The sequence below is a fragment of the Tyto alba genome, unplaced genomic scaffold (assembly GCF_018691265.1).
Source record: "Tyto alba isolate M040663 unplaced genomic scaffold, T.alba_DEE_v4.0 Super-Scaffold_40, whole genome shotgun sequence".
NCBI lineage: Eukaryota > Metazoa > Chordata > Aves > Strigiformes > Tytonidae > Tyto > Tyto alba.
In genome coordinates this window covers 18,579,201-18,606,676 of record NW_024881316.1, presented here as the reverse complement: position 1 = coordinate 18,606,676, position 27,476 = coordinate 18,579,201, and the positions used below count along the sequence as shown (strand labels likewise).

The 27,476-nt window shown below is 41.4% G+C and overlaps 1 protein-coding gene across 2 annotated transcripts in view; it reads right to left on the bottom strand.

The window, feature by feature from the left end:
* COL9A1 (collagen type IX alpha 1 chain) overlaps positions 1-22,921 on the bottom strand; it is a 72,448-nt gene extending 49,527 nt beyond the window's left edge. The window contains exons 1-8 of one of the 2 annotated variants that reach the window (XM_042803589.1): positions 22,742-22,921; positions 22,344-22,417; positions 20,865-20,942; positions 20,592-20,724; positions 12,799-13,195; positions 2,420-2,497; positions 1,594-1,614; positions 430-504 (exon numbers count right to left, since the gene is read on the bottom strand). In XM_042803589.1, coding sequence (XP_042659523.1) covers positions 430-504; positions 1,594-1,614; positions 2,420-2,497; positions 12,799-13,195; positions 20,592-20,724; positions 20,865-20,942; positions 22,344-22,417; positions 22,742-22,755 — 870 coding nt within the window. In that variant the 5' untranslated portion in view covers positions 22,756-22,921. Of the gene's footprint in view, positions 1-429; positions 505-1,593; positions 1,615-1,650; positions 1,842-2,419; positions 2,498-12,798; positions 13,196-20,591; positions 20,725-20,864; positions 20,943-22,343; positions 22,418-22,741 lie in introns of those variants that run through there. The other variant, XM_042803590.1, reaches the window with a different exon arrangement.
* Between the last annotated feature and the right edge of the window lie 4,555 nt (positions 22,922-27,476).

Here is a 27,476-nt window from a genome sequence, read left to right as displayed (position 1 = left end):
TATAGACTAACAGAAATAATCACAGAAACTTCTGACAGGAATTTGGGGAAAATACATATTAGTTCCTATCAGGTATAATGCCACAAATCTTTATTATGCTTTAGTATGAGTGATACTATGTAATCCCTTTTGAGATTAGAATCATAAAACCCCTACACCCCATTTAACGCAAATAATCACAGCATATGATGCTGACTACATAAAATAAATAATCCTGTATTTTCCCTATCAGAGATAATCTGAGAGGCTACTTTCTCCTTGTCCTCAGCCCACTACAGGGTATGAGACCCACCAATTCCCACAGTATCAATTCCCACAGTATCTGCAGCCAAATTCAGACACCTCGGGGGCAACTGCTGACGGTGAGGACAATGCAGGTGCACCTCGAGGCATTTCCTATTTCCTAGGCAGGGCATGGGAAGCACTTACATCAATGCCATCAATACCGGGAACTCCTGGTGGTCCCGGTGGACCCGGGGGGCCTGGTGGACCAGGGAGACCTCTCTGACAAGGAGTAAAAAAAAAGGAGCAATTAGATCCAGCTGGTCTGGGGGGACCAGCATAATGAGAGATGGCTTTTATGGGTTAGTCAGGGGGTCATATCTGTGATGAGGAGCTGTGTCCTCACTCCATATATGTCAGGACCCACAGGCCCTATATCCCAATCTAGCTGTCTCTGCAATGGCCAGCAGCTCTCCCCTCAGAGGCAGAACAGAGGCGAGGTGTTGAATCCCCCTCCCTGGGCTCAGCTGCCCTCCTGCACCCCGTAATGCTGGCAGGGACAGGGCAAGGCACAGGCGGCTCAAGTCCCTGACCCGGCAGGATCTGAACGCCGTATGGCAATGACAGGGTGGCAGAAATCAAAGAGTGATCTTTGTGAATCATACGCTGAAATTCACTAAGCTACTCTAATTACTCATTCAGCCACCCACAAAGGAGACAGTCTTCCTCAGAGTTCGTGCTAGTGAAGAAAATTTAAAACAACCCATTCCCTACTTCACTGACAGGCTCAGCGGTTTCCCCTGGTTCCTCCGGATTACATTAGCATCTACAGAGGCGCCTTCTCAAAGCACCAGGCTCCCGAGGGGGAGGCGGGAGGCGCCACCAGCCAGTGGAAAGCGAGAAAAGGGCTTTTACAGGTCTCCGTACCTATAATGGGGGGCTCTGTTCTCCTCAGTGAGCTCCAGCCGCGGCCCCACAACAGCGCTCTGTGAGCAGGAGGCTGGCCCAGGCCCCGCTGGGTCCCTGATCCCGGCCCCTCGCTCCCCACAGTGCTGCTGCTCCGGACACCTTTCCTCCTCACACCAGTCTTCCCAGTAATAACCCACCCAGCGGTTGGGGTAGATGGAGCTCAGGACCCAGAGCGTCACCAGTGCCTGTCAGGGAGCGCCATGTAGGCACACGCAGATGGCACCCACCACCCTGTGGTCAACTCGCCTCTGCCAGCACCGCCTCAGGGTCAGCTACCGTGAGGGAAAAAAAGGGTCGGAAGCCCTCCAGCAGGTCAGTGCCAGGGCACGATGGAGAGTTGCTGTCAGTCTCTCTTCACCTGCACCCTGACCCTGAGAGCACCCTCCCACCCTTCACGCTTACCTCTATTACCGTCTGGCTTATCTGCGAGGGAGAAAAACAAAGTCAGAATAAACTTACTTGAGCCAGGCAGAGACAAACAACCTGCAGGAAAAGCGCCCGAGGCAGGAGGCCCCGCGGAGCCCCGGCCATGGCGATGGAGAGAGCGGCCTGTGGCTGCGGGGGCCGGCGGCCGAGAGGTGAGCCCCGCCGCAGCCCCCCGCGGCTGCTCGCTGCCGCCTTGGGGAGGGTCGCGGGGATTGGAGGTTGTGCCGAAGGCTGGGAAGGGGAGGACTGAATGCCAGCAGCGCCTTAACCCTTCCCCCTGCTGCTGTTGCTTTTGAGCACCGACCCCCACCTCCCACCTCCCCCCGCCGCGGGTTTCCCGCCGTCAGGCCCCCCGGTAAGGCAGCAGCTGGCGGGGGTGCTGGGGCGGCTGCCAAAATCCCTCCCGTCTGCAGGGCACAGCTTCCAGAACTCTGCCATCCAAGCAGCGGGTGGGGGAGGAAAGCCATTCACGGAAGGGTAAAATGAGGCTGCTGGTGCTGCTGATGCTTAGGGAAGGGAGGGAAAAGGGGGGGGCGGAATTCTAAAGAGTCTAAATTCCAGGCAGGTATGGTAAAAACAGGCATCTCGGTCCAGAAAGACGGAGAAAAAAAATGAGGCTATTGCGGGGTGCAGCCGGCAGGCAGCGGGCGGGGACTCGGTGGCGGCAGGGACGGGACGGGACGGGACGGGACGGGACGGGGACGGGGACGGGACGGGGACAGGCCGGGCAGGGACGGGACGGGACGGGGACGGGACGGGACGGGACGGGGACGGGACGGGACGGGCCGGGACGGTCGCTCACCCGGGCCGGCAACTCGCCGCAGCCTTCGCGCTGGGGTCGCAGCGGGTCGCAGTGAATCACCATCCACTGGATTTCGAACTGGCAAAAGAGATAAAGATGGCGTTGGCTCGGGTCAGAGGGGTCACACTGGCCGAGGGTGTAAATAGGAGGAACACTGGTCAGCTCACGGCATTTTTTTAAAAGGGCAGGTGTTTCATGGTAATAGCTACGGGTGTATCGGAGAGCTCCGGCCAGAGCGGTGCTTCACCCTGCGTTCCCTCACCCCTGACTATGGGGGTCTTCTAAAGGGGGGGAGGGGGGGGCATAAACCTGCCGAGGGGTTTAAAGAGAAGGTGAGATTCGTCGTCGTTTTTACATTTTCTTTATAAGCACAGGCATTTTTCCTCGTGCTGTGCGGTGGTTTTATTAGACACACAGAAAGACTTTCTTTAAGTGGATAGTTGTGCCCATGAAGAATGGTTTGAGGACAGAAACATGGTCTAAGTGCGAGAATTTCAAAAAGCAAGACCATAAGCACACTAGCAACAGTCTGCAACTGAGTAATATACACCTGTGAAATTTCACATCTTCTTTGAATATTTGTATTTAGCACCGGAAAACAACACAAGATTAAGGCAAACCTCTTTTCAGAAGCTGCAACAGAAACTTGATTGGTGTGCAAGTTAGGTTAAAAACCATGCCCTCTGTTGAAAGTTACTGAACAGCTCAAACATACAGCTTCAGAGGTATATCTGTTGACATATCATGCATTGCAGGGAATTTTAAGTACCAGAACCATACTGAATTGTGTATATTTATTGTATCTAAGTTTTAAAGTCTTGGGTTGTTTTCCCTTCCCATCACACGTAGTATCAGCTTGGCTTATGAACCACTAGTGAGTGGTTTATCCAGAGATTTCTCAGTTTGATTATAAAATTCTGAGGCTCCTATTCTTTTCTTTTAATTATGGATGGCTGAGGAGTTTGGGGGAAAGAAAGTTGGAGGGGGGCGGGGGGGGTGGGGGGGGTTGGGGAGTGACATGCGGTTTTCTTGTTACAATGTACAGTCCTGGTATGGAAAAGACTCTGATTCGTTTTTTTGAGAAGCTGAAAATAGAAGCATCCAGGGAATTTCACTTCTTATTTCTTTGCTTTTCTGAGTCTTTCTTCTTATTCTGTTGAGCTGAAGTATCTCCCCCCACCACCCCTCCCACAACATAAAGTCTCAGTGCTTCCTGGCTGCCTTCTGGGATATCTCATTGCTCTCTTCAGTCCCAAACCGTAACTGATGCAGAAGGCAGATTGTCATTCTGAGATGCTTTCCTCTCCCGCCACCATCCTTACATTGACCTAGTTGCATATGACTGCTAGAGCTAATAAATGCTTTGAGTCTGATGTCCTTTAAGATCTCTGCAAGACACTCACATATGTGCTGCTTTTTTTTTTTTTTTTCTGCTTTCACCTTCACCACTTCAGTGCTGCCACTCCTGAAATCCTCGCTATCTCATCTCTACCATTCTGTTTACTTTGCAGTCATCACAGTTTCCAGAGTGCTGAGACTAGAGCACAAAAGAGTCAGTACCCTCCGTTTTTTTTACCTGTTATCTGATACCGCTATCTGTGAGTGAATTCTCTACCTCCTTTATCCAATTCTCATTTTAGGATCTTTCTCAGTCCTTAATAATAGACAACTGAATGTCATAATATACCTAAAAGAACTGAATGTATACTATAATTTAATACTACAAGGCAGGAATACAATAGTAAAAATAAGAGGGTATCTGGAATCTGAAGATGAGGATTTACAAAAAGGGATCAAATTATACCTATATGATACTTTATTTCATACCATACAACTCGATTCTAAATCCTGAGTCTTTACATTATTCACCTCTGAAGCTCATTTGAAGAGGGAGAGAGGTTCATAACTGGCTCTAAAACAGTTTATAAACTATTTCTGATTTAAATAATAGACTATTTCTGATCTAAATTGAGATAGCTGTGGCTTTAATTGACAGAATTTCTACTTTTTCAGTTGTTCTGTTTCATAGTAAATTAAACTTATATTAACTAATATTACAATTTAAAAGTCATCTATTCATTAGTTAGGAAATATCATGTTTAAGGTTGCCTGTACAAATTTAATCTGTATGTCATCTGAAATTGTGTGATTCCACACTTTTTTCCTTAGAATGCTTCCCTCATTCACAAGACCAAATGAACAAGCCTGTGGAAGTGGTTCCCATACTACAGAAACTGTAAGTCTGGAAGTAAATGGGGAGAAAGGTGGTAAAAAAGAAAGGATGACTTTGTGGAAAAGGCAGACAGATCCCATTGAATGAGTCTGCTTTTGCTTCATAATTCTTACATAATGCTGACAAATTATTTGTTGACAAAACAGCCACATTGGAGAGCATTCTGCATGGAGCAGGAAGAGGGAATTGCATGCCTGAAATGAGGTATCTGGGTACACGTTATGCAGAAAGGCTGATCAGTAGCAGCTGTAACTGAAATCAATAGTCTTGAGCTGTACTTTCAACTTATGGTACAAAATCTGTAAACACTGAAAGAATTACTTTTAAGACATACCATCAGCAGCCAATATCTGCATCAGCACATTCTAAGTTTTTTATGTTGGTAATCATTGCCTCTTCTTTGACTTTTGTGTGTGTGTGTGTGTTTGGTTTTTGACTTATGTACTAAGGTGAGAAAGATTTGGGATGTTAAAATGCTAATTGCTGGGTTGTGTTAGACTTTGATACATGACTGTCCAAGTGCCAATATCTGTGTTTTAAGAGAATGCTACTAGCAAATGCATATATATTTTTTAAGTTTGAACCCAAGTTTTTCAAATCTGAACATAATCTATATTAAAATAGAGATTAATTTATTAATGAGATTATAAGTTGCTTGCTGCAGTGGGAACTTGACTCACGGAGCCAGGAAATCCTTTTAGTTTCTCATTTTTGCTTCCAGTGCTCTTTAATGGCCAAAGAGAAAACCAATCACTTTGTTTTGTTCAAGATGGGATTTGAGTGGTGAGTATTAATTAAGGCCCAGTATTCTTGTAAGTTTAAGACACACAAAAAAAAAGTCTGAATAAATGAGGTAGTCATCCTATGCAGAAGAAATACCTAGCATTATTTACAAAACATGAATGTAAAAGGAGTTGAAATATTTTGAACATGCAGCTTTAATTTGACATTTCTTAGTTCGCAGTTGCCTAGTCAGGAAGCATTATTTTTTAAAAATTAAAATGTAGTTGCTCTGTAAATTTTTTGCTTAAAACTTTTGTTACTGTTCTGAGGCTATATAAAGCAAAAATTGAGATCACACCTGTTTGACTTTTTTAAAATGAAAAATAAAACTCTTCTGCTGGCAAGGTAGTAAAAGGTGTGACTGGCCTCCCATTGATTTAGGAAAGGTGAGAGAATGGCAGATATGTCCTAGCCTTGTTGTCAGGGTACCTTTTCCCTCCCAAATATTTCACAGTGATCTTGTTGATTATATTAAGCTGATTTACAGGACACCACTGTTTTGAAGATGTCTCATGTAGATGTCCTATCGATATCGAAATTAAGTACAGGCACAAAGTTCTCAGAAATGAACCTCAGATAAATCAGGGTAATCATAAAGCAAAGTTACTAAAATATAACCTTTGAAGATCAATAGGTGTTTAAGACCCGTAGGTTAATATTTCTGACATCCATTTCCCAAGATTCCTATGGGATTTCCATTCCATCTTAATTTCTTAGTCAGCACAGATATAATTGGATTAGCTATGTCTGTCTGTTCACTGTTTTGTCCTCTTAAGTTCTATGGAAGTGTCTGTGAATGGCCACAGCTTTGCACATCTCAGTATCAGCTATGCAATTCAGTTGTTTTATTAGTACTTTAGATGAGAGAGATGAAGGTTAAGATGTAAATGAGGCCTAAATATCTAGGATAGTATTTTCAGTATAGCATTAGTCACAGAGAAGCATTTAACAGTAATAAAACAGGCTTTAAAGAAAACTCTGCCCTCAGGGCACATTTATAGGGCCCTCCTGGGAGAATGGGCTCCCTGTACCCCGCTAGGCTATTGCTGCCTTGGGGATGATTCAGGGGAAGACAGCCCTTCAGGGGAAGTGCAGCTCAGCTAAGAAATTTTCAGGTGAAGGTTTCCTACAGTTTTTCATTGATGATAGCTATGTTTGCTCTAAGAGAATTCTGCTATCGACTCTTTGTACGTTTGTTAAGTGACCAAGAATAAGCTATACATATTTAAACATATCTCATTCTAGAGCTATTATAAACATGTTTTATCCATTTTCCTATATCTCTGTAATGGGTTTTTAGAGCTTCACCTTCCTTGCAACTTTTTTCAAAACCTTAGAACAGTACAGCAAATTCTGGTGTTATCTGACTTCCCATAGCAAGGGTTCAGCCTTCTGAATGTGAGATTTCACAAACTGAAATAAACCGGAGACATGACTTTTTACAAACACAATCTGTTCTATGGTGTGAATTAATCCGTGTTCAGCAAATATTGATAAGCAGCTTCCTCTTAGATGTTACAAGTCATGCAGCTGCCCTGAACTTGTTAGCAGCATTAAATGTCAATTAAATAATGACCAAGGATCACTACTAGCAAAACATTTAGTGTCTATTATGAAAAAAATCAAGGTAATACCTATAAAATCATAGAAAATAAGGCAATTTATATCATCTCACAGCAGTTAATCTTTAAGCAGTAAGAAATGAATGCCCTTAACTTCCTATAAGAAACATGTGATTTAGGAAGTAAGCTCTTTTTCAGTTTTGAAATGATGATATATCTTGTATTGCTTAGAGTTTATAGTGGATTATTTGAAGTACTTTTAGATAAAAAGAGCTATATTCTTTTTTATCTAAAAAAAGATAAAATGCAGCTGTAAACCTGTATAACCTGTATAAAAAATTGCCCTCCATAAAACTTTCCAGAAGTCATAGAATCATAGAATAGTTTGGGTTGGAAGGGACCTTAAAGTTCCAAATCCCCTGCCACGGGCAGGGCCCCCTTCCCCCAGCCCAGGGTGCTCCCAGCCCCGTCCAACCTGGCCTTGAACCCTTCCAGGGAGGGGGCAGCCACAGCTTCTCTGGGCAACCTGTGCCAGTGCCTCACCACCCTCACAGTGATGAATTTCTTCCTTAGATCTAATCAAAATCATTCCTCTTTCAGTATAAAACTGTTACTCCTTGTCCTATCACTACACTCCCTGATAAAGAGTCCCTCCACATCTTTAAGTAGTGGAAGTATGATCACTATAAATTCTCCCGAGAGCCTTTTCTTCTCCAGGCTGAACAACACCCCGTCCCTCCGTCTGTTCTCATAGGGGAGGTGCTCCAGCCCCCCATCATCTTTGTGGCCATCCTCTGGACTAACTCAAGCAGGTCCCTGTCCTTCTTAAGTTGAGGGCCTTGGAGCTGAACACAGTATTCCAGGTGGGATCTCAAGAGAGTGGAGTAGAGTGGGAGAATCACCCAGAAATCCAGTGTGTCAACCACACCACACAGCTTGGTGTCATTGGCAAACTTTCTGAGGGTGTGCTCAATTCCACTGTCCATGTCGCCAACAAAGATGTTAAATAGCACTGGTCCCAACACTGACCCCTGAGGAACACCACTCATCACTGGTCTTGACTTGGACATCAAACCACTGACCGCAACTCTTTGAGTGACACCATCCAGCTAATTCCCTATCCACTGAGTGAACTATCTGTCAAATCCATGTCTCTCCAATTTAGAGATAAGAATGTTGTGCAGGACAGGATCATATGCTTTGCACATGTCCAGGTAGATGGTGTCAGTTGCTCTTCCCTTATCCATCAATGTTGTAACCCCATTGTAGAAGGCCACCAGATTTGTCAGGCACAATTTGCCCTTGGTGAAGCCATGTTGGCTGTCACCAACCACCACCTCCTTTTCTGTGTGCCCTGGCATAGTTTCCAGGAGGATCGGCCCCATGATCTTGCCAGTCACAGAGGTGAGACTGGCTGGCCTGTAGTTCCCCAGATCTTCCTTTTTTCTTGTAAAAATGGGACTTATGTTTCCCCTTTTCCAGTCAGTGGGAACTTCACCACACTAACACACCTTCTCAAATATGATGGATAGGGGCTTAGCCACTTCATCTGCCAGTTCCCTCAGGACCCATGGATGCAGCTCATTAGGTCCCATGGACTTGTGCACCTTCAGGTTCCTTACATGGTCTTGAACTTGATCTTCTCTTATGGTGAGCAGTTCTTCATTCTCCCAGTCCCTGCCTTTGCCTTCTGTGACTTCGGTGGTGTGGCTGGAGCACTTGCTGGTGAATACCAAAGCAAAAAAGTCAATGAGGACCTCAGCCTTCTCCATGTCTCAGGTAACCAGGACTCCTGTTTCCTTCCAGAGGGGGCCCACATTTTCCCTGGCCTTCCTTTTATCACCCACGTACCTACAGAAGCTTTTCTTGTTGCCCTTGACATCTCTGGCCAAATTTAGTTCTGTCAGGGCTTTGACTTTCCTAAACCGATCCCTGGCTGTTCATGCAGTTTCTCTGTTTCCATCCCACCTGTCCTTGCTTCCACCCTCTGTAGGCTTCAGTTTTGTATTTGAGTTTGTCCAGGAGCTCCTTGTTCGTCCACTCAGGCCTCCTGGTGTTTTTGCCTGACTTCCTCTTTGTTGGGATGCATCACTCCTGAGATTGGAGGAGGTGATCCTTGAATATTAACCAGCTTTCTTGGGCCCCTCTTCCCTCCAGGGCTTTATCCCATGTTACTCTGCCAAGCAGATCCCTGAAGACGCCAAAGTCTGCTCTCCTGAAGTCCAGGGTAGCGAGCTTCCAGCACTCCCTCCTCTCTGCCCTAGGGATCTTGACCTCCACCATTTCATGGTTGCTGCAGCCAAGGCTGCCCTTGAGCTTCACATCCCCCACCAGCCCCTCCTTGTTGGTGAGAACAAGGTCCAGCATAACGCCTCTCCTCGGCTCCTCTATCACTTGGAGAAGGAAGTTATCATCAACTCATTCCAGGAACCTCCTGAAATAAATCTTTGCAAAGGCTCAAAGGCAAGCCATAGTTTCTAATGAAACTCTATCTATTGCTCTTCTAGGCAATCATAGTAACAACAAGCAATAAAGAATCGGTTTTAAAATGACATGTATTACAGTGCACCTACAAGAAGTTGACCTATTCTGCAAGATAAATAGAGCCCTCACAGAATACTGCAAAAAAGAAGAATAGGAAGCACATAATTTATGTCTTTTAAGAATTATACCAGTGGAAGTAATATACTTTAACAATGCCTGGAAATAAATTAGAAATTGCGCCAGGGACATATTAAATAACCAAGACTGGTGAGATGCTTAAACTGAGTATAGTCAAGAAAGTTAAAGGATAAGGTTAGAATATCCCCAAACATGATTTATTTACTCAATTTAAAGAGATACTAAATGTACAAGCTAAACCAGAAACTAGTGCAATATAAACAGCCATTTTAAAATTATTAGTCCATCAGATTGCGTAATTTCTTTATCATAATTTGGACCACTACCATAGTCAGTATTGTCTTCATAGCACAGGATGTGCAATTCAATCTAGTCAGTCCTATGACAAACACACAGTTCCATCTGAATTAAAGTGTATTTTTAGATATCCAAACTCCGTTTAAAAATACAATGTGGTGCTCACCTTCTTTCCCTTATAATTTGTTCCAGTGTTTCAGTATTTTTTTTGTCAAAAAATGTGCTGTTCTAATGCTGTTTTAAGTCTTACTTTATGCAAAGATTTGATTTTTTTTCATAAAATAGACTAAATATGACTGAATCTTCCCAGAAGCATGCTAAAGGTGTAAACAAATATTTGGCATCATAAGTGATGAATTGTAAAATTTACTTAATTCCATTTTGTCCTTTCATCCTTGAAGGAGGGTGTTCTATACTTAACTCAGCCTCACACTCATGCCTAATAATGCACGTGCTTCAACATAGACAAGGCAGAACTTAATGCTAGACACTCTTCCCCCACCAGATGCCTGAAGACCCTAGGGTAATCAGTGTTCCTCACTTGTATACGTTGCTGAAAAGAGCAAGCCTGCAAAACAATGGGCTGGAGAGGAAGGGGGATAAAATTCAAAATTTCCTCTGCTGCTTTTTCTGACTTCTTTAATCCTAGCCAAAGGTCAGCCAGAGCACCAACAGAGAAGGGGGAAAAGTCTGAGTTCTTGCCAAGGTGACCTTAAAGCCACATCTTTCTCCTCATTTGTAGGCTGCCATTTCTAATTGCTTCAACAGGCAACAGAAACACCCCTCATTTTTAAAGGAATGACTTTGTGTCTAACTTGAGGGTATGGTTTACTGTAGCACTGTATACTAGGTGGTGTAATACTATTACGTTAATACCTGTAGTTCTCTGTGCATTTAATCTAAATATCTTTCCAAAGAGGAATACAATATTGGGGTAGAAATTTTTTCAGCCTAATAGCATGCATAGAATATGTAATATTTTCATTATCCCATCCATCCATCCATCCATCCATCCATCCATCCATCCATCCATCCATCCATCCATCCATCCATCCACCATTATCCCTAAGACCAGTTAGGAAAGCATGAGATAAGTATGCAGCTAATCATTACATTTTCAGCTCCAGTGGATTACTTTCGAATGGCATTTTCAAAGACTAACTTTTGTTTTCAACAGAATTAGTATAATTCTTCAGCTATCGATATTTCCTAATCCACATCTATAGCAACATACTAGGTAGTCACTTTCAGACATCTGAAGCAGCTTTGTGTCATCATTTTTCAAGTAAAACTGATTTGTATCCAGTGCAATATAGTAACATATGCATACAGAAATGATGAAGCATGATACGCTTCTTTCATTGCAACATTTCCACTTTCAAGTTTATACAATGCTGGTTATCCTGTGGCCACATTTTTCGCAAATAACTTGTAATATAGTTAAAAGATTGTATCTCACTTCACTCTTTATTTCAAAGTTGATGCAAAACTTCAGTGAAGGGATGTGGAACATGATTACAATATATTAAGTATCTGATTCTCTTTTGCTATTCAACTGGTTTTGAAATGAATACCTTATGTACATATGCATACATATATATGGATATCTTACTGTTCATATTACATATTCCTAACACACTTAAAGAGGAACCTTTTAAAAGGAACGGGATAGTATATGGAACCTTGTAATGGTTTCTGCAATTTTTTCAACTCTGTTTTGAAACTGTTTCCTTTTAATCTACAAAGTGAATTCAGAAATAGCCTTCCCAAAGTCTTAAATGTCATTTAGTGCCACCATGGGAGAAAATTGTCGCATTATTCAGTATAAAGTACAGTATAACTCATTAGCTGAGAAAACACTTCCATGGATGCCTGAAAGGAAAAATGCAGATGTGACAGCTACAAATTTTTTCTGTCAAATTACAGGTATGTCACTTTGTATGTGTTTTATATTAATCACTCGTCCCAGAAAATAAATCAGATAAGAAAATAATAAAATCCCCGAGGTTTTTCGTATTCAGTTTTCTTTGTTGAAGGGCACAAAAGCATTTAATTTACTGTACGTCCCAGTGTTATTTTCTCCATCAGAACAACTCTCCTTGCAATATAGTAGCATGAAGAGGATATTTTCAGCATTAAATCCACTAACAGGATATAGAATAATCATTTCACTGCCTACTCTGGCTACACAGAATAAAGGAGCACTCCACAGTCAGTTTAGGTGTCTACTACAACACATAGGGGAAGTGGGTGGGATAGGGGTGGGATGTCCTGAGCTAGCCAGGAGAGGTATTGTGGAGTTGGGTGGGCTTTAAATGTGGGTGTATTATTTCCTGTGTGAACATCAGAATAGATCAGGAAGGACCTCCGTCAAACTCCCTTACAGCAGATATCCCCTTTGTATTAATGATTTATGATATTTATTCTGCCAGGGACACATTTAGTTATATCTAGCTGATGGTTGGTGCACACATATGAGGGAAGGATCACAGTTCTTGCTCGGTAAACATTTTGCTCTCGTTGGTGTGAGGTGCAGCCAGCAAATCCATATCCTGAGACTTCTTTCTAGATCAAGTTCCACATATGATAGGCAAAGGAACACCCAGCTGATACATCCAGACAGAGCAGAATCCAGTGATAGGTGTAGATGTCAGAGAAATTTCACTATTGAAACTTAGACATAACCTGGGTCATCTCTTATCTTACACAGTGTATATATCTGGAAAATTTAAAAAGGAAAGCTAGTACTTACCTGTCAGGGAGTTGTTGTTTTCTGACATTTCTGCTTCCAAAAACATTTGAAGATGCATTTCAGAAAAAAATATTGAGTGCAAAGATCCTATAAGACACTTTTTGCAGTAATAAAAGGTTTTGGAACTTACCGGAACTGAAATTTCAGGATTATTTTTAAGTTTTCCAAGCACTGCAAAGCCATCAATGCTGATTTTTCCTTTTGGTCTTATGTTTAAGGATTCTATCTTAATACAGTCAATAAAAAGTGTGACACTGTTTGCTTCCACGCTTATCATAAGCTTGTGCCATTGGGAGTCAAACAAGAAAGGCAAATGCAAAAATGATGCAGTTTGGAGACTTCCATCCACTCCTTTATAAGAAAACTCAACGCTTTTCATTTGACCATTAAGATTCACTCCAACTTGTTCTTTTCCTGAAGAATCCTGAATCTGCCAAATAGTCCAGTATTTCTGAAGTGTGGCCCCAGTCATCCGAAAAGTAGTTAGAAAGGAATATTCATCAGGCAATCCGTTGGAATATATGGCACTGTGTAGGATCAAAGTACAGTACATTTGTTGTGTATTTGTTCTGAAAAGCTCCACATATCACCACAGAGTAATGAGAAACAATTACTCAGTGGAACCATATTTCAGCCATGCTTTTATTAGTGCTCTTCTGCATGAAGAGTCCTGAAAGGGGATGTTCCTTTGAGTCATTAGTGCTGCTAATGGCAAAAGGAATTGGTTCAGAAATGTGGGTTCTGCCAACATACTACAGTATTTACAATAATCCTTTCTAAGTGTAATGGATGGAGCAACAACAGACTCCTACTTCAGATTTAAAAAGTATACCCTACAATTACGCTATTTCCTAGTATTAGACTTACAAAATCAGTCAATGTAGTGTGACTTTATAATTGACTGGGTAGATACCCAGTGCAGATCTGATTTGGTTTTGAAGACGTCTTTGGCAAATGTTTTTTCTTGTTCAGCCAGACAATAACCATTTTGTTAATATATTAGCTATCACTTCAGCAGAAAACATTCAATAAATCATTCATTGACAAATACATTCATAGTAAGAACCCACACTAAAAACATATTATGTCCTGTGACATTCAACCACAAGACTACAAGTAGCAGGGAACAGATTTGCCACATTTAACATGTTTCATTCTTTTGCAACTCCTACAACATGTGAGATTTGGAAACACAAACGTGTACTATGGGCTGTGTTATTGTGAAAAACAGTAATGTCTTTTTTTATCTCAAATGTGTCACTGAATCCAGTAAAATATTTAAGAAACATGCCTTTTCGTATTTTATGGATCATAAAATTGTAGTGTCTTAATCCAGTTGACATTGATACATTATTTGCCATCTATCCACATTTAAGAATAAGTTATATTTGAATAAATTTCTTAAGTACGGAGGCATGCAGAGCTATTTTGCCATCAGCATTCATTAGAATAACTTCTCAGGCAAGTTGGCATTTTGAGCAAAGATTATTTTTGAGTGGCAGATCAATCCTATCTCAGCAGCAATTTAGCTAGCATTAGTGAACCTCAGGCTTTAGGCAAAAGGGGGGGAAAAAAAGCAACAAAGAAAATTGATAAATTAGTTCTTATTCTGTATACGTGAAGACTACTGATTTAGTAAGAGAGTACTTCCAGATAAAGTCTCCAGTTTGTAGGTTGGTGTGTGTCCAAAGCTGTAGTACGGTTATATTCCAGCAGGAGACAGCACAGCCTCAGCAAGATTTCTGTAAGGACCGGGGCAAGCCTGGCAGCAGCAGCAGCTTCACCTTGATAATAAACTACGTGGACTGCTGGTGTTTATCTTTTTTCCCCACAAGCCTTTACATACACCTGAAAGCTGGTGTATGAGGGTGGGGAATGTTTAGCTGGATGATTATCTCATGACTCAAAGTGTGGAGATATGCAAAGGTGGAAGAGGGTGTTCCTTGCCAATATCTTTAAACTGTCTATGGTTTGCTGTGACTTGTGTCTGTTGACTGTGGATGCAGTAGCCTGTCACAGGTGGTTTTGTTTGATAAGATTTTACCTGATTTTCTGTGTTCTTTCATTGTTTTGATTCAGTTTGTATCTTGCCATCTCGAATGTAAATGTCAATGTGTGGACATTGTACCTTTCCTCCTGTTGTGAGCACTTTCCAGTGTTTACTACTGTCCCCTATCTTTCCCTGTGTTAGGCTTCTAGCCTGCACAACGTGTTTATTATATCTTCTTTCCGGCTCCATGAATATACTCCCGCTCCCTATTAAGACACACATTCACTCATACTAAGCTCCTAAATTCAGCACATCGTTTATGGTGCTGTGTCCTTCCTCCTCTATAGTATCTCTTAAGTATTTCAACCTCTTCTATTGCTAAAACCTTAGCTCACCTGAGTCATTTACCTCTTCAGTTGCTCTTGTACACTATTACTGTGTAAGTTTTATACTATAATTCTACAAGTAAAACAGAGACAGGTTCTCATCTGAGTTACTCAAACAGTAATGTTTTCAGTGTATTCCAGTACACTGTTTCTTCCAAAGCCTGTAATCCTTACATAGACAAAACCCTACTGAAGTAAGCAGCTTAAAATGCTAAATGTTTGGAAACCATGGCAAATTTATCATGATATTTAAATAAACAATTGTAGAGAAGTTATTTCTCCATCTCACTGCAAAGTGAAGAGTGCTGGATTCTGTAATCTTCTTGAACAGTTGATAACTATATAAGCTATATATTATTTCCATAAATTATTTTTAACATACATGTTTCCAATTCCACTAATTTATGGAAGGAAAACAAGCAATTTTAAATGTAGAATCAGGCAAATGATCAAAGGAAGAATTAATATGAAAAAATATTTCATGCACAAAGGCCAAATTCATTTCTGACCCATTTCCTATCAACTTAAAATTGCCAGGGATATAAGCCATCGAAGCATTTTTTTAATTTCTTTTTGTATCACGTTTGTAAGATAGCAGTCTAGTCCTGCTTTCCTTGTGTACTCAGACTATTATTAACTGCTTTAATTGTATAATGAGTGCAAGGTTATATTTTATCAGAAATATTTGAATCCCTGCTTATTTTTTTATGGGGTGGAGGAGTTTTAAACATTCGCAATTATTCTAAGGGAACTTCTGAAACACTGCTGTTTTCTTTTAAACTTTTTCATAAATACCTAAGACTTTTAATCCTGTATCTTGAGCGCTACCTGGAAGATTTCGAGGCTAAGTCCTACCAAGATATCAATATAACCAAGATAAGTTATCTGACTAGGTGGTGGAAGCCCTGAGTAGCCCCACTCAATTCAGGATTCATCAAGAGCAGTGGAGTATGTTAAGACCTTAACTACGTACCAATTTGAATACTACAAAGTAACTGCTTATTTTATTAAACTGGTTTCTTTAAGAGTTAATTTCTTATGTGAGCTCCAATGCCCACTGAGATAACTTACTCCTTGCTAAATGAAGATTTCAGAAACGTTAGTACAATCCACTAGAGGTGGCTTTGGAAATTCCTCTGGCCAACCTCATGGTAATGCAGTATCATGCACCCAGGGGTGGAAGTTCCTTTGCTCAAGCTGGAGACACTTGTGTCTGCACCTCCTGAAGCCTCCTGGAATCACAGCTGACCTGGCAGCTACTATCTGGCAGCCATCAAATAAGCAATAACAATAAAACCCAGCTAAGCATTTTTAAAAGCAACTGTCCTAAGTCATTAGCCAGAACTCATTTGTTAGGACTCATTACCCTCAGATGGTCTCTATTCTTCAGAGACATCCAGTTCTGAGCTAATTATTTCTCTTACGAGCTACTTAGTTTCTTAGCTGCATTTTGTCTTTTCCATTACAGTGTCATCATCAATATCTATCTAAGATATCTTACTTGTAATGCAAAAGGAAGAGCACCTGGAGAACTTTGATGGCTGAATGTAGAAAAGTCAGACCTTCAGGCATATGCATTTGAGGAGCATTACTTTACAGAGAAGCATTATTCTCAAAGGAAAAAAACAGGAAATCAGCCTATTTAATTATCTGAATGTTCCAAACTTACAGATAGAGCTTTATAAACTTCCCATTTTCATTTTATAATTTCTTACCATAATGTGTTTGTCACGTCACTTGTTAAAATGGCCTGCAGTACACCACTAACCCAAATATAAATGCTGTTCAAAAGGCAGTTTCAGTTTTCACGTTGCTCTGCTTCCTACTGAGATAAGGATGCAGACAAAGAGGTATAATTTCTGGATTCATAGGCTACCTTCATCCTACTAATTTCAGTATGCCCAGGACTGTTCTCTGATACTAAGTTCAGCTGTCATGAAGAAGCTTAAACCTGCTTACATCCAAAATATGATGCTTAAATGCAAGCTGCCTATTGGGAATGGTCGATGGCCTATGCTGGCTGCCAAGCTGTGCCCAGGAATTGTTTAAAGAGTGCTAATTAGTCTGGACCTAAGCCATGCCAAGGTCTTGTATAATACTTTAACAGTATAGATGATCGAGTGTAAATGCCCTGGAATGTTTCCTGGCATTAGTTTATCCACATGGACATAGGGGCCTTGTGATGTGACAGCTGCGTTTGTGAAGTCAAAGGATTAAGATTTCATCCAGTGCATAAAGATAGCAGACCCTTTTCCCTCCGCATAAAAACATATAATGAACATAGACCTTTGTGCTAATATATTTTTCTTAAAGCTTGCAATTGAAAATCAACGCAATTATTATCCAAATTACCAGTATTCATTTTGTACTTACTAACTGGTGGACACCTACAACAGGTACATAGATTAAATTGAAAAATTACAGGTTCATCATGTCAGAGAAAATGGGTATGAGGCATAGCAGTTTCAGAGGTCCTTGTTACACGAAGGACACTATATTGATTCTTTAGCAGGCTTTACACTAGAAGAAACAACGGCCAATGGAATTTATTTGGATAATTGGAGAAGCTTAAGATTTGTGTGCAGTCATTTATGTTCATTCTGGGATATACTTCTGGACCTTTGCAAGTATGCTAAGCAGCAAAAAGACCAAGCTGCGATTTAGTAGAGTTTTAAGGAAGCTATGTAAGCTTTTCAAGGCATAAGCTATTGCTACAGCAAAGACTGAATAAATACACTGATCCATGCCCATATAAATGAGCTCTCTTTCCCATGCCATAGCCGCTGTTACTAGGCTTGTCTGTCTTAGTATAACGATCATATGCTAGTCAAAAAAAGTGGTTTGCTATTCCTGATAAATACTGACTGAAGAGGGGCAGTCAGGCATGCCCTCTGTGCTGATACTGTAATTGGCTTGCTTGCCATTTCAACGCATGTGCCCACCTCCCCATCCCTTCCTCAAAAGCCTCAAAAGCCTTACACCACGGGGAACGGCCTTTCTTAGGGAGACCCCTCCCTATTCCATAAGGCCGTGGGGTTACCCAGTATTAACGTGGCTGCTCATTAAGGAAGGCGTGAGAGGAGATCTCTGCAGCAGAGCAGCCGCGGCCCCTGCTGCTGCCTCATGTGTTTATTGAGGGCACCTCCCCAGCGCTGCTGTAGCACTTGTGCCTTAGTGCCAAGCTCGGGGAAACGGCCCCTGTGTATTTTTTCCAAACTCGCTCCAGTTTTGCCTCCCCCCATCTCTTGGCGAAGCAGGGGGCAGGTACCGGAGGAGCACGCCCTCTGTGTGCCTGCTCGCCGACAGCTACGGCGGCCTCCGCGCCCGCGGGGGTCCCCCCAGGCCCGCCAGGGGCTCCCCCCGCCCCCCCCCCTTCCCAGGGGCCCTGCGCAGCCCTCGGCGGGGCCGTGTTTCAGCACCGCGGTCGCGGACAGCTCCACGGCGCGGGGGCGACGGGGGCAGGAGGGGGGCGGCTCTCCCCTCACACCAAATTCCCCTCCCTTCCCTTCCCTTCCCTTCCCTTCCCTTCCCTTCCCTTCCCTTCCCTTCCCTTCCCTTCCCTTCCCTTCCCTTCCCCTGTCCTTCCCTTCCCCTGCCCTTCTCGCCCCCCCCCCCCCTTCCTCTCCCCTGCCCTCCTTGCCTGCACCCGTGGGATGCAGCTGCTGCCCGCTGATACCCCGGGAAATATTTACATTGTCCTTAAATACTCCACGTGTGACTAAAGGAAAGCTGGGGGGGGGGGGGGGGGGGGGGGAGGCAGGGAAGCAGAGGGAAATGCATCAGGAGCTCAGCGTTGCTGCAATGCCTGGGTCTCAGCAAGCCAGAACTACACCCATGCCTTTAAAGATGCTCAGCCTTTCTTGAGGTGCTCTGCATAACTTACTAACTCCTGTAATGCTTCTCGGGCATTTCATAACCCCAGATTCATACCAGTAAAACCCACCTACCATGTCATATTCTGAGAATTATGTGGAGAGTTCTGGTTTCTAAAAAAAAATATTGGAAATTACCTAAGGTATGCCTCTCCTCTGCTGTTAGTCTCAGCTGCTTACTGCCAACTTCACTCCTTCTGTGTCAGCTTGCTGAGAGGGGCACACTAAAATAACTCCAGAGCAAAGCAACAAGATTGGGATCAGTGACAGAGGAGCAGCACACTGATGCACTAGAACACTGTCAGGACTCAAGCCTTAATTAATTCCTTGGAACAAGACACTCAGCTCAAGTTCAGGTGACTTTTTGGTTTAAGCTGGGCCCAAAATTCAGGTATACCATGAGGTAGTGTTGCAGTGTAACAGCACAGTGTTGACTGATAGTCCCGGTGTCTTGAATGTGGTAGATTCATGATAGTACAGCATCATATCCAGCCAACAAGCTCAGTGGCGGTAGTCAGCTGGGATGCCACAGTGTATTAATGCAGCTGGTACAGGCTTGATCAGGGGTAACTTGTGTATATTGAACACATATCTCACTAGTGCCATCTATAACAATAAGTCTAAATTTTCTTAAAAATTAAAACTACTACTTTGGTAGCTCAGACTGTTTCTGAGCTAAGAAGCATGAGTTAAAAATGTGTCTCCAACTTTTAGTGAAATGAATTTACTGTCTGTGGTTGGATACACATTTATACACTAGCAGCCTTGATTTGCCACTGGGGTGGAAAGTAGTCATGAGTCCAATGTAACTAAACAGTTAGGCTGTAAACTAGCTTAACCTGCTGGCTACAAAGTTAGAAGCCAGGGAGAACTACAGCAAGCAAAAGTTGCCAGTGATAGCCAGAGGATGACAGAAACACTTTGCACTCCAATTATTCATAGCTGAAACTGTAGTTCAATTAAAGGTCTTTCCAGTTAATTGCTAAGTAAAGCCATTCTTCATTACATAAAGTGCTGGACCAGAATCCAGACTTGCCTAAGTTTGCAAAGACATCTGTACCCTGCTGTATTGTACTTCACCAGCAGCAAGTTTGGCCTGTGAAACACAAACAATCAGATTCCTAAATCCTGATCCATATTACAACTTGGCTGTGACACACTAAATAATAGTTTTCATCTTTTATAGATTAAGTGACCATGTCAGCCAGAAACATGCATGTATCAGTTGTCCACAAACCAAAAGAAACCCCTTACTATAGAATCAACCAGCTTTTATCCTACCTTGTCTCTGCAACCCTTACAGGATCAGAAAGATCCCTTTGTGTCAATGTTTTGAGAAAACTTCCCTCACTCTCCTACTGTTACCTTTTCTTTGCCTCCTTATCTCTTTCTAAGTCACCAACAGCTTTTGGCTTCACTTCCTAGACATGAATCCCTTTCTACTGGCAAACCTTGAGGCACCCTGAGCAATATCATTGGTAGAGGAAAATGGAAGTCCCTGAAATTGCTGTTACAGAATGAGTCTGGTCTGGTGGCGGCAATGAAAAAAAAGTTGAACTCCTCTTTCCCCTTTCAAAAGCTTTGCAAATAAGGTGATTTAGCTGGGGAGAGGATGTACCAAATGATAATATTGCAAAATGTGTGTATTTTAAAGTCCAACAACAAAAGACATTACCTGGTTGGGATTCTGAAGTCTACATTGGGTCCCAATTTATAAGCCACTTGTAGAGAAGTGGAGCCCACTACTCTCTGGATTACTCCTTGGGAAGCAGCTTTTTCTATTTGGAACTGAGAAATCAGGTCAAAGCCTACAAGAAAGAACATACATGTCCAGAATGTTACTTTCATTTTATTTTAATTAATGAAATGTGCAGCTACAGACCTGAATATAACTTGATAAAGTTTCTGAACAGCAGCTTTTTCCTGAAAAAGTCAGGATGCTACTTGCCTGGTAAGTCATCTTGGCCAATCCTGATTGTTGGGCAGAGATCTGTTCTCTGACTGGCACCCAGAATGACTGGTAGTCCTGCAAAAAAGGGTGAAGTTATTAACCATGTGCCTGCACATTTCCTCAGATCACCTTAAAAATTAAATGAAGCAACTGCAAGAATATTATGAATTAAATAGCGCTATAAATAAAAATAATTAGATGTATATAATAATAAATTTAAAGTGTACTAGGTGAAGTCAGAAGTCTAAGAAAATAAACATCTCTTTCTAGAGAGCTCCAAATTTATAATTATAACTTAACTGATTATTTGATTATTTTTTTCAAGTCTTTAAATAAGTGTTGTAATGATTCTTCTCTTGCAGAGCTATGGAGAAATAGTTGTAGCATAAGAAGGCCTGCTCTGTAAGGAGTTTTTGGATTTAAATTTTTGGTTGTTTAAGCAAACTTTGAAAAAGAAGCCAGTTACCTAAATCAACAGTCTCTCTAGTCCCAAGGAAACTTAAACAAACCTCATGCCTGCCAACTAAAGAGGCTGTTGAGAAACTGTTGGCAACTTTTCCATACTCTCTGGTATTCCAGGTGTTCCCACCTTCCTCTCTGCCACATTTGATCAGAGAACGATTATTCATGAAGTATAGGGTGGAGGAGAGAAGAATTTACAGACCTTTTTTGTTGACCCAAACATGAATGTAGAAGAAATTTGTTTGAGGAAACCAAACTTAAAAAACCTAATTTTTCAGAATATTATCTATCAAAAAACCTTGTAATGGGCATTAAAACCTATGAGATTCTCCTAATTTAAGGAAGGGAGAAGGAAAAATAAACATTTATTTGAATAGTTTAAGAGTCATGTACAAGACCAGTATCAGGTCAATCTGGAAATCGTTAGTAGTCTGGATGGGGAGGAATGAAGCGTACAAGTTGGAATGAGATGCATTTCTAACCTACAGAGAGCCTCTTGTGTGCTGCAAAGGTTCAACCATGAATGTGGGTTTCCTTCTGACAACATAGACTTAAAGGGAACATTCAGTTTGACATATTACACCTTAAAAATGGCTTCATTCTATATTATTTGATGAGACATGCGGCTAACATCCAGCCATTTACATTTTTCCCAGAAAATAAAGTAGAACCAGTTTGTTGCCACACATAGAATATCTAACTAGAAGCACTGAAAAACAGAGGGAGGTTTGTGTCCCGTATCAACCACCTATTTCCAGATTTTAATTTACCTTAAATTATATCTTTTTTTCCTTACCTTAAATTGCATGTAATAGTGAGTTTAAAATAACACAGAGCTCTTGCTTTTTCCCGCCATATGCATACATACTTGCATCCATACATACACATAGACAGTTGTCTCTCTTTCTGTGATAGCTAGCTAGAGAGGATTTTCTCTTTGAATAAGCTCAGAATAATTCTTTTGACAGTCAAAATTACAGAAAGATGAAATGCAGATAAAGTCTGTCTCCTTACTTGATTGTTGCTGGATAGTGGCTGAGATGAAAGACCACAGAAAACTACACACGTATAAGAAAGCTGTTATTTTCCTGTAAATAGAAGGAAAAGTCCAGTATGAATCTATAGTTTCTGGCAGATTGTGTTATTGACTTTCTCCTCAGAGCCATGCATATTAAATATAGAAAAACCCAATTCAAGGATTCACTAACAGATTTGTCAAGACAATTTCTTTACGTGAGAACTTTTTATCTTTGCCTTATAATAAAACATGTCAATAAAGCTCTTTCTGTTACAATTTCCTTCATATAATGCTGTCATAAAAACAAAAACCAAAGGTGGCAGCTGGAAAGGGCAGCTTTAACTCTTCTAATCTCTTATTTACAGATTTATCTAAATCCCACTTGTTCTCTTACCAGTTGCTTTTCATCGTTGCTGCTGGCTCTCTTCACTTCTCTCATGTGAATAGGTGGTGTATATGGTCACACTCCCTGCTTCCCTCTCATTAGTCCTGTAGAAGAGAGCAGCAATGGGTGCAGACCTCCTTCCCCACACAGGACCCAGCAGGGAGGGAGGTGCAGGCTGCTGGGTCTGTTTTAATCTTGCAAAGGGAAGGAGGTGGAGGCTGGACAGACGTGTGTCCTGGTGGGCTCTGAGGGCGGATCTCTGGAGCCAGTTGAATGTACAGAAACCAAGAGAGGAAAGAAAAGGCTGCTGCTTGCACCAGCGTAGAGTAGGGAGATTAAGAAAAAAATGGGAGTTTAGCAGTGACAGTCACTGAATGGTCAAGTCTGCTGTTCATCCAGGCAAATTAAAGAATAATATTTACCATGGGGTCTGAGGCAGCTGGTGTCCCTGATGTGGTGTTAGGACTAAAAGCTTTGAAAACAAGGGAATCCTGGTCCTATAAAGAAGGCATTTCCATTTCTCACTGATTTACTCCTCAGGTGGGCTCAGGAGAAGCCTAACTGGTAATGTCCCAGTTGGTTCTTCTGAATAAAATCAATTATGTAAAAGGCTTTTCATTGCTTAAGCTCAAACCTTTCCAAGAAATACACATAGGCATGAGTAAACAGACTCCTCTTCTTCTGTTGTAATTGATAAAGCACTCACTTTCCATAGATTGTTATACGTTTGGAGATACAAAGACACTTATTCATATTTGTTCACTTGGGTGTTAAGATAGAGAGAGACTAAAATCTGTATACATGAAAAGACCAAGTTAAAGAGGTGAACAACCAAAAGGTCCCAGTAGTTTCCACAGTCAAAATTCATGTATGTATGGAGAAGTATGCTAGGTTGTGCTAATATATCACATTTGTAAGTTTTCATCTTCTCTAATTTCTTAATATTCTAAGGTAGTTTAAATTTTCAGACTTTCAATTTTTTTTTTAAGTGTGCACTATAACAAATGCAATGATCTCTGCTGCCTACCGAGAGTCTAAAGCAATAACTGAGTAATGAACTACCCCATTCATCCCAATCTGCTGTAACTCACATTCCCAATATTGATAAATCCAGTGTTAAAGTTGTTTACACTTTTATGTCTATTGTTAGAAAGGGAGGGGCTAGATCATAGACATGAACAGTTTGCTGTGAATAATATATCATTGTAATGCCTAAGCAAGCACATCTTGAGTGATACCACTTTTTCCCTCTTCAAGAGAAAGGTACATGCAGGGACACTTACAGTCAGTCCAGCATCATGATGGTGAACATATGATATCTGTGCCAGAACTGGCACATGAAACCACTGTCAATAAATAAAATTAAAATATTAATTTGATTTCACAATAATTTTGCCCAAGTTACCACACACCTGTGTCACTATCCCCCATGCAGATGTTACTGTTGTGTCATGCAGTGATATCTGTAGGGCACAAGAGGAGTCTGTAAGGAACAGGAAGGAGACAGGGACATAGAAGTCACCTGAAGCTATAAATAAGGGGAAGGACATGGGAATGTGGCATGGGAAGGAACAAGTGAGAGCACCCGGGGCTTAGAAGGACTATCAGAAGTTTTGAGAATAAATGGAAAAGGGTCAGGTGCCAAACAACCTCTTTTGTCATATGTAAATTGTGGCATAAAGTTTACCTTTGAGACTGCTTACTATTGCAAATTTGTTTGTGGCAGCATTAAGGAAGAAAAATCCACCCTGGTTGTTAGATATGGAACTAAGTGGTACCATCTTTGAGTAAATTAGCAAATATTTTTTGGCACATAACATGAAGATGTCTGCCACTGCTTGTATCTGTGGTTATTGACACACACATAATCCTCTCCAAAGAGGGGGCGCCTTGTTTGGAGAAATTCAGAGAACACACATTCTGTTTCTGAACAATCTATAATCTATTTTCATTTGCATTTGATTGCAGCAATTCTCATGGGTGGAACTTCATTTATGCCTGGAGTATTTCCCCAATCCAGGATCTTCAAATGCCATTCTTACTGACATGGGAGACACTATGTAACTAAAGCTTGCAAACCCCACTTACTATTCTATTGGTGGGCAAAGGAAAAATTACTTAGAAGACACTAATAGGCTCTGGTTGTCCTGTGTGCATGTTGATGTCTTCATCTTGAAACAGACTCACAATCTATGATGCAATTAGATGTTCTACTAATAGTTATCACATAATCTCCAAAGAATCAGACAAATGTTAGAAGACAAATTAGTGGTGGCTGATTTATTAGTCCCATGATTTAGTCAATATTATTGCCATTTCATGCAAATGTAGACTGAGATAGATGGAGTAAGTAACTTATATACCCTGCTGAGGGTCACAGAGACAGTCCCCATCCAACTAGTGCTCACGTTTAGATGATCTGACTATTTTGATGTGTCTCTAGGTCACTTTGTATTCCTCTCTTTTTATGAATTGGGGTAATACAGATTTTTTCAGAAAATCCTGGTGCACAGTGATTGCTGTTTAACCACTGGCTCTGGGATCTCTCACTAACTGCTCCACTGTTGCAATTAGAATAATTAAACAACATAGAACATGATTCTCCAAAAGATCTCTGGTCTTTAGCTAAGGTATAGTGACTTTGTTAAAATACTATCTCCTGAAAACAAGCTCTTTAGTAATGTCATCACCTCGGTAGCATTTTAAAGTGTGCTTATACATCTGACTTCACATTCCTCTCCTCAAGTATCTGACTCCATATTCCTGTTTTTCTGTGTAGCTTGAGTTGGAGAATATGTATTCGTACAGCTCTCTGGTGAGACTGTGGCTGGATTGGAGGGAAACAGCAAATAAATCAGGTGGACTCAGCTTCTCTTGCAGATATAAAGCTTGCTCTCTGTGATGAAAAAAAGTTGCAGTGAGATGGATGTAGTTTCAGAAGGCGCAATCCAGCACACAAACCACAGAAGCCAACATTTGGCTCAGAAGGAGCTGTTAAATGTGGCAGAGAAGAAGGTTCCTCAGTTCAGGCTTGGGTTGACAGCAATTTAGGATGGCTAAATTAAGCCATCTCCTGATGTTTATTGTTTGACTGGTCTCAAAAGAACTCAATGTCACTGGCTTGTACTTTCAAGTAGGATTTTTAGGAGGGAGTGGGCAAGTTTGTTCTTCCTCTGGAAAGTATTTGCAGCATATATGCCAGCACTGAGGGATCAAGAACAGGCTTTGGAACACGAGGAACAAAAGTCCAATTTTTTCTGTTAAAGTGGTGCCCCACCCAATGTGAGTGGTCTCACAAAGGAGCAATGGTTGGTGTCCCCAGCCCTACACCACTCTTCCCAACATGGCTGGAGGGGACAAGAGCAGCAGGGAAGGCTGGAGGCTTTATTTATCTCATATCTCCTGTAATGCTACTCCTGTCTCGTGTGGTCTTTTTAAACTGTGCCTTCAGTCTTTTCATTTCACTTAAGATTCTTATGGCCACATTCTCTGTTCAGTTTACAATAACAAAAAACCTGCTTTATACATTTCGACCTTCTTTATCCTCACTTATAGTACAAGGGTCACTGCTCTTTTTGTAGTTTAGCAGACTCTAGGCTAAGCACATACCACTCACTTGTGTGAATTTGTTGTTATATTGTGTTTGGCTCTGATAGCTCAAGATTAACAGTGAGTGGCTGTGAGTGATGGTGTTTCTGAAAAATCTGCTCTTTATTAATCACTCTAAGAGTTAAGACAACTTGGACCTGTGATTGATCTTATTGACATCAGGGGCAAAACTTGCACTGTCTTAAATGCCTTTTAATTAATCCAGCAACAAATAATTAAATCAGCACCCCCGAATGTAGGGTAATTGTTAGCAAAACTATAATACTTGTCAGGCTCCAACACATCATTAGAATTTAAAAAATAATTTATTATCTAATAAATTCTTACTTTCATCATAAAATTGTACTTTTCTGTCCAAATTTTTATGAATTTTGGCATGGGAAGAAAAACAGCTTTTCTTTCCAAGCTGATGGATGCCATTTCTATGATGACAAAACAGCTCCTTTCTAGGAGAGGTGGCTCAAAGAAACCTGGGAATACCTGGGGCCAGATTCTCATATCCTCAGCACAATCCTCTTTCCAGGTGAACCTTACAGTCATGACGTTGCAGCCACTTTGTGAACATCCAGGCTGTCCCAATGTGGTCTCCAAAATGCAACAAATACCTCTGGAGTGTTCTTGGAGCACAAACAGAGATGGTCTATACATAGGGCCAGGCAAACTTGCGCCATAGCTCCACATCCCTTTGCTATAATAATTCTTTCTGTGGATGAGGCTTGCAGTTCCCATTACCTTTGAATGAAGGTCTGGATTGTGGTATCTTTCCTATTCTCATTTCTTTCTAGGTCAGAAGATTCATGCTTTGCCTCCAGGGGTGCCAGACAGCAATTATCCCCAAATGTTGCAGTCAAAGATTCTAATTATCTTATGATACAGGAGAAATTATTTTCCAGTGGGAAGGCAGAGAAAATAAAAATAAAAGTTAAGCATACTTCAAGCAGAACTGTGCTAATATTGCAATGAACACAGCTGTGTTTCAGCAGAAATTAGGACTCTAATCTGACTTACATCCATGTCCATCTACTGATTGCACTGATTTTACTGATTTTCAACAACTGAAATAAGATCAGAAATAGGCTCTGCCTGTTTGTGATAGTTATTTGTTGAGCACAAAACGTAGTGAAGAATTTCTCTT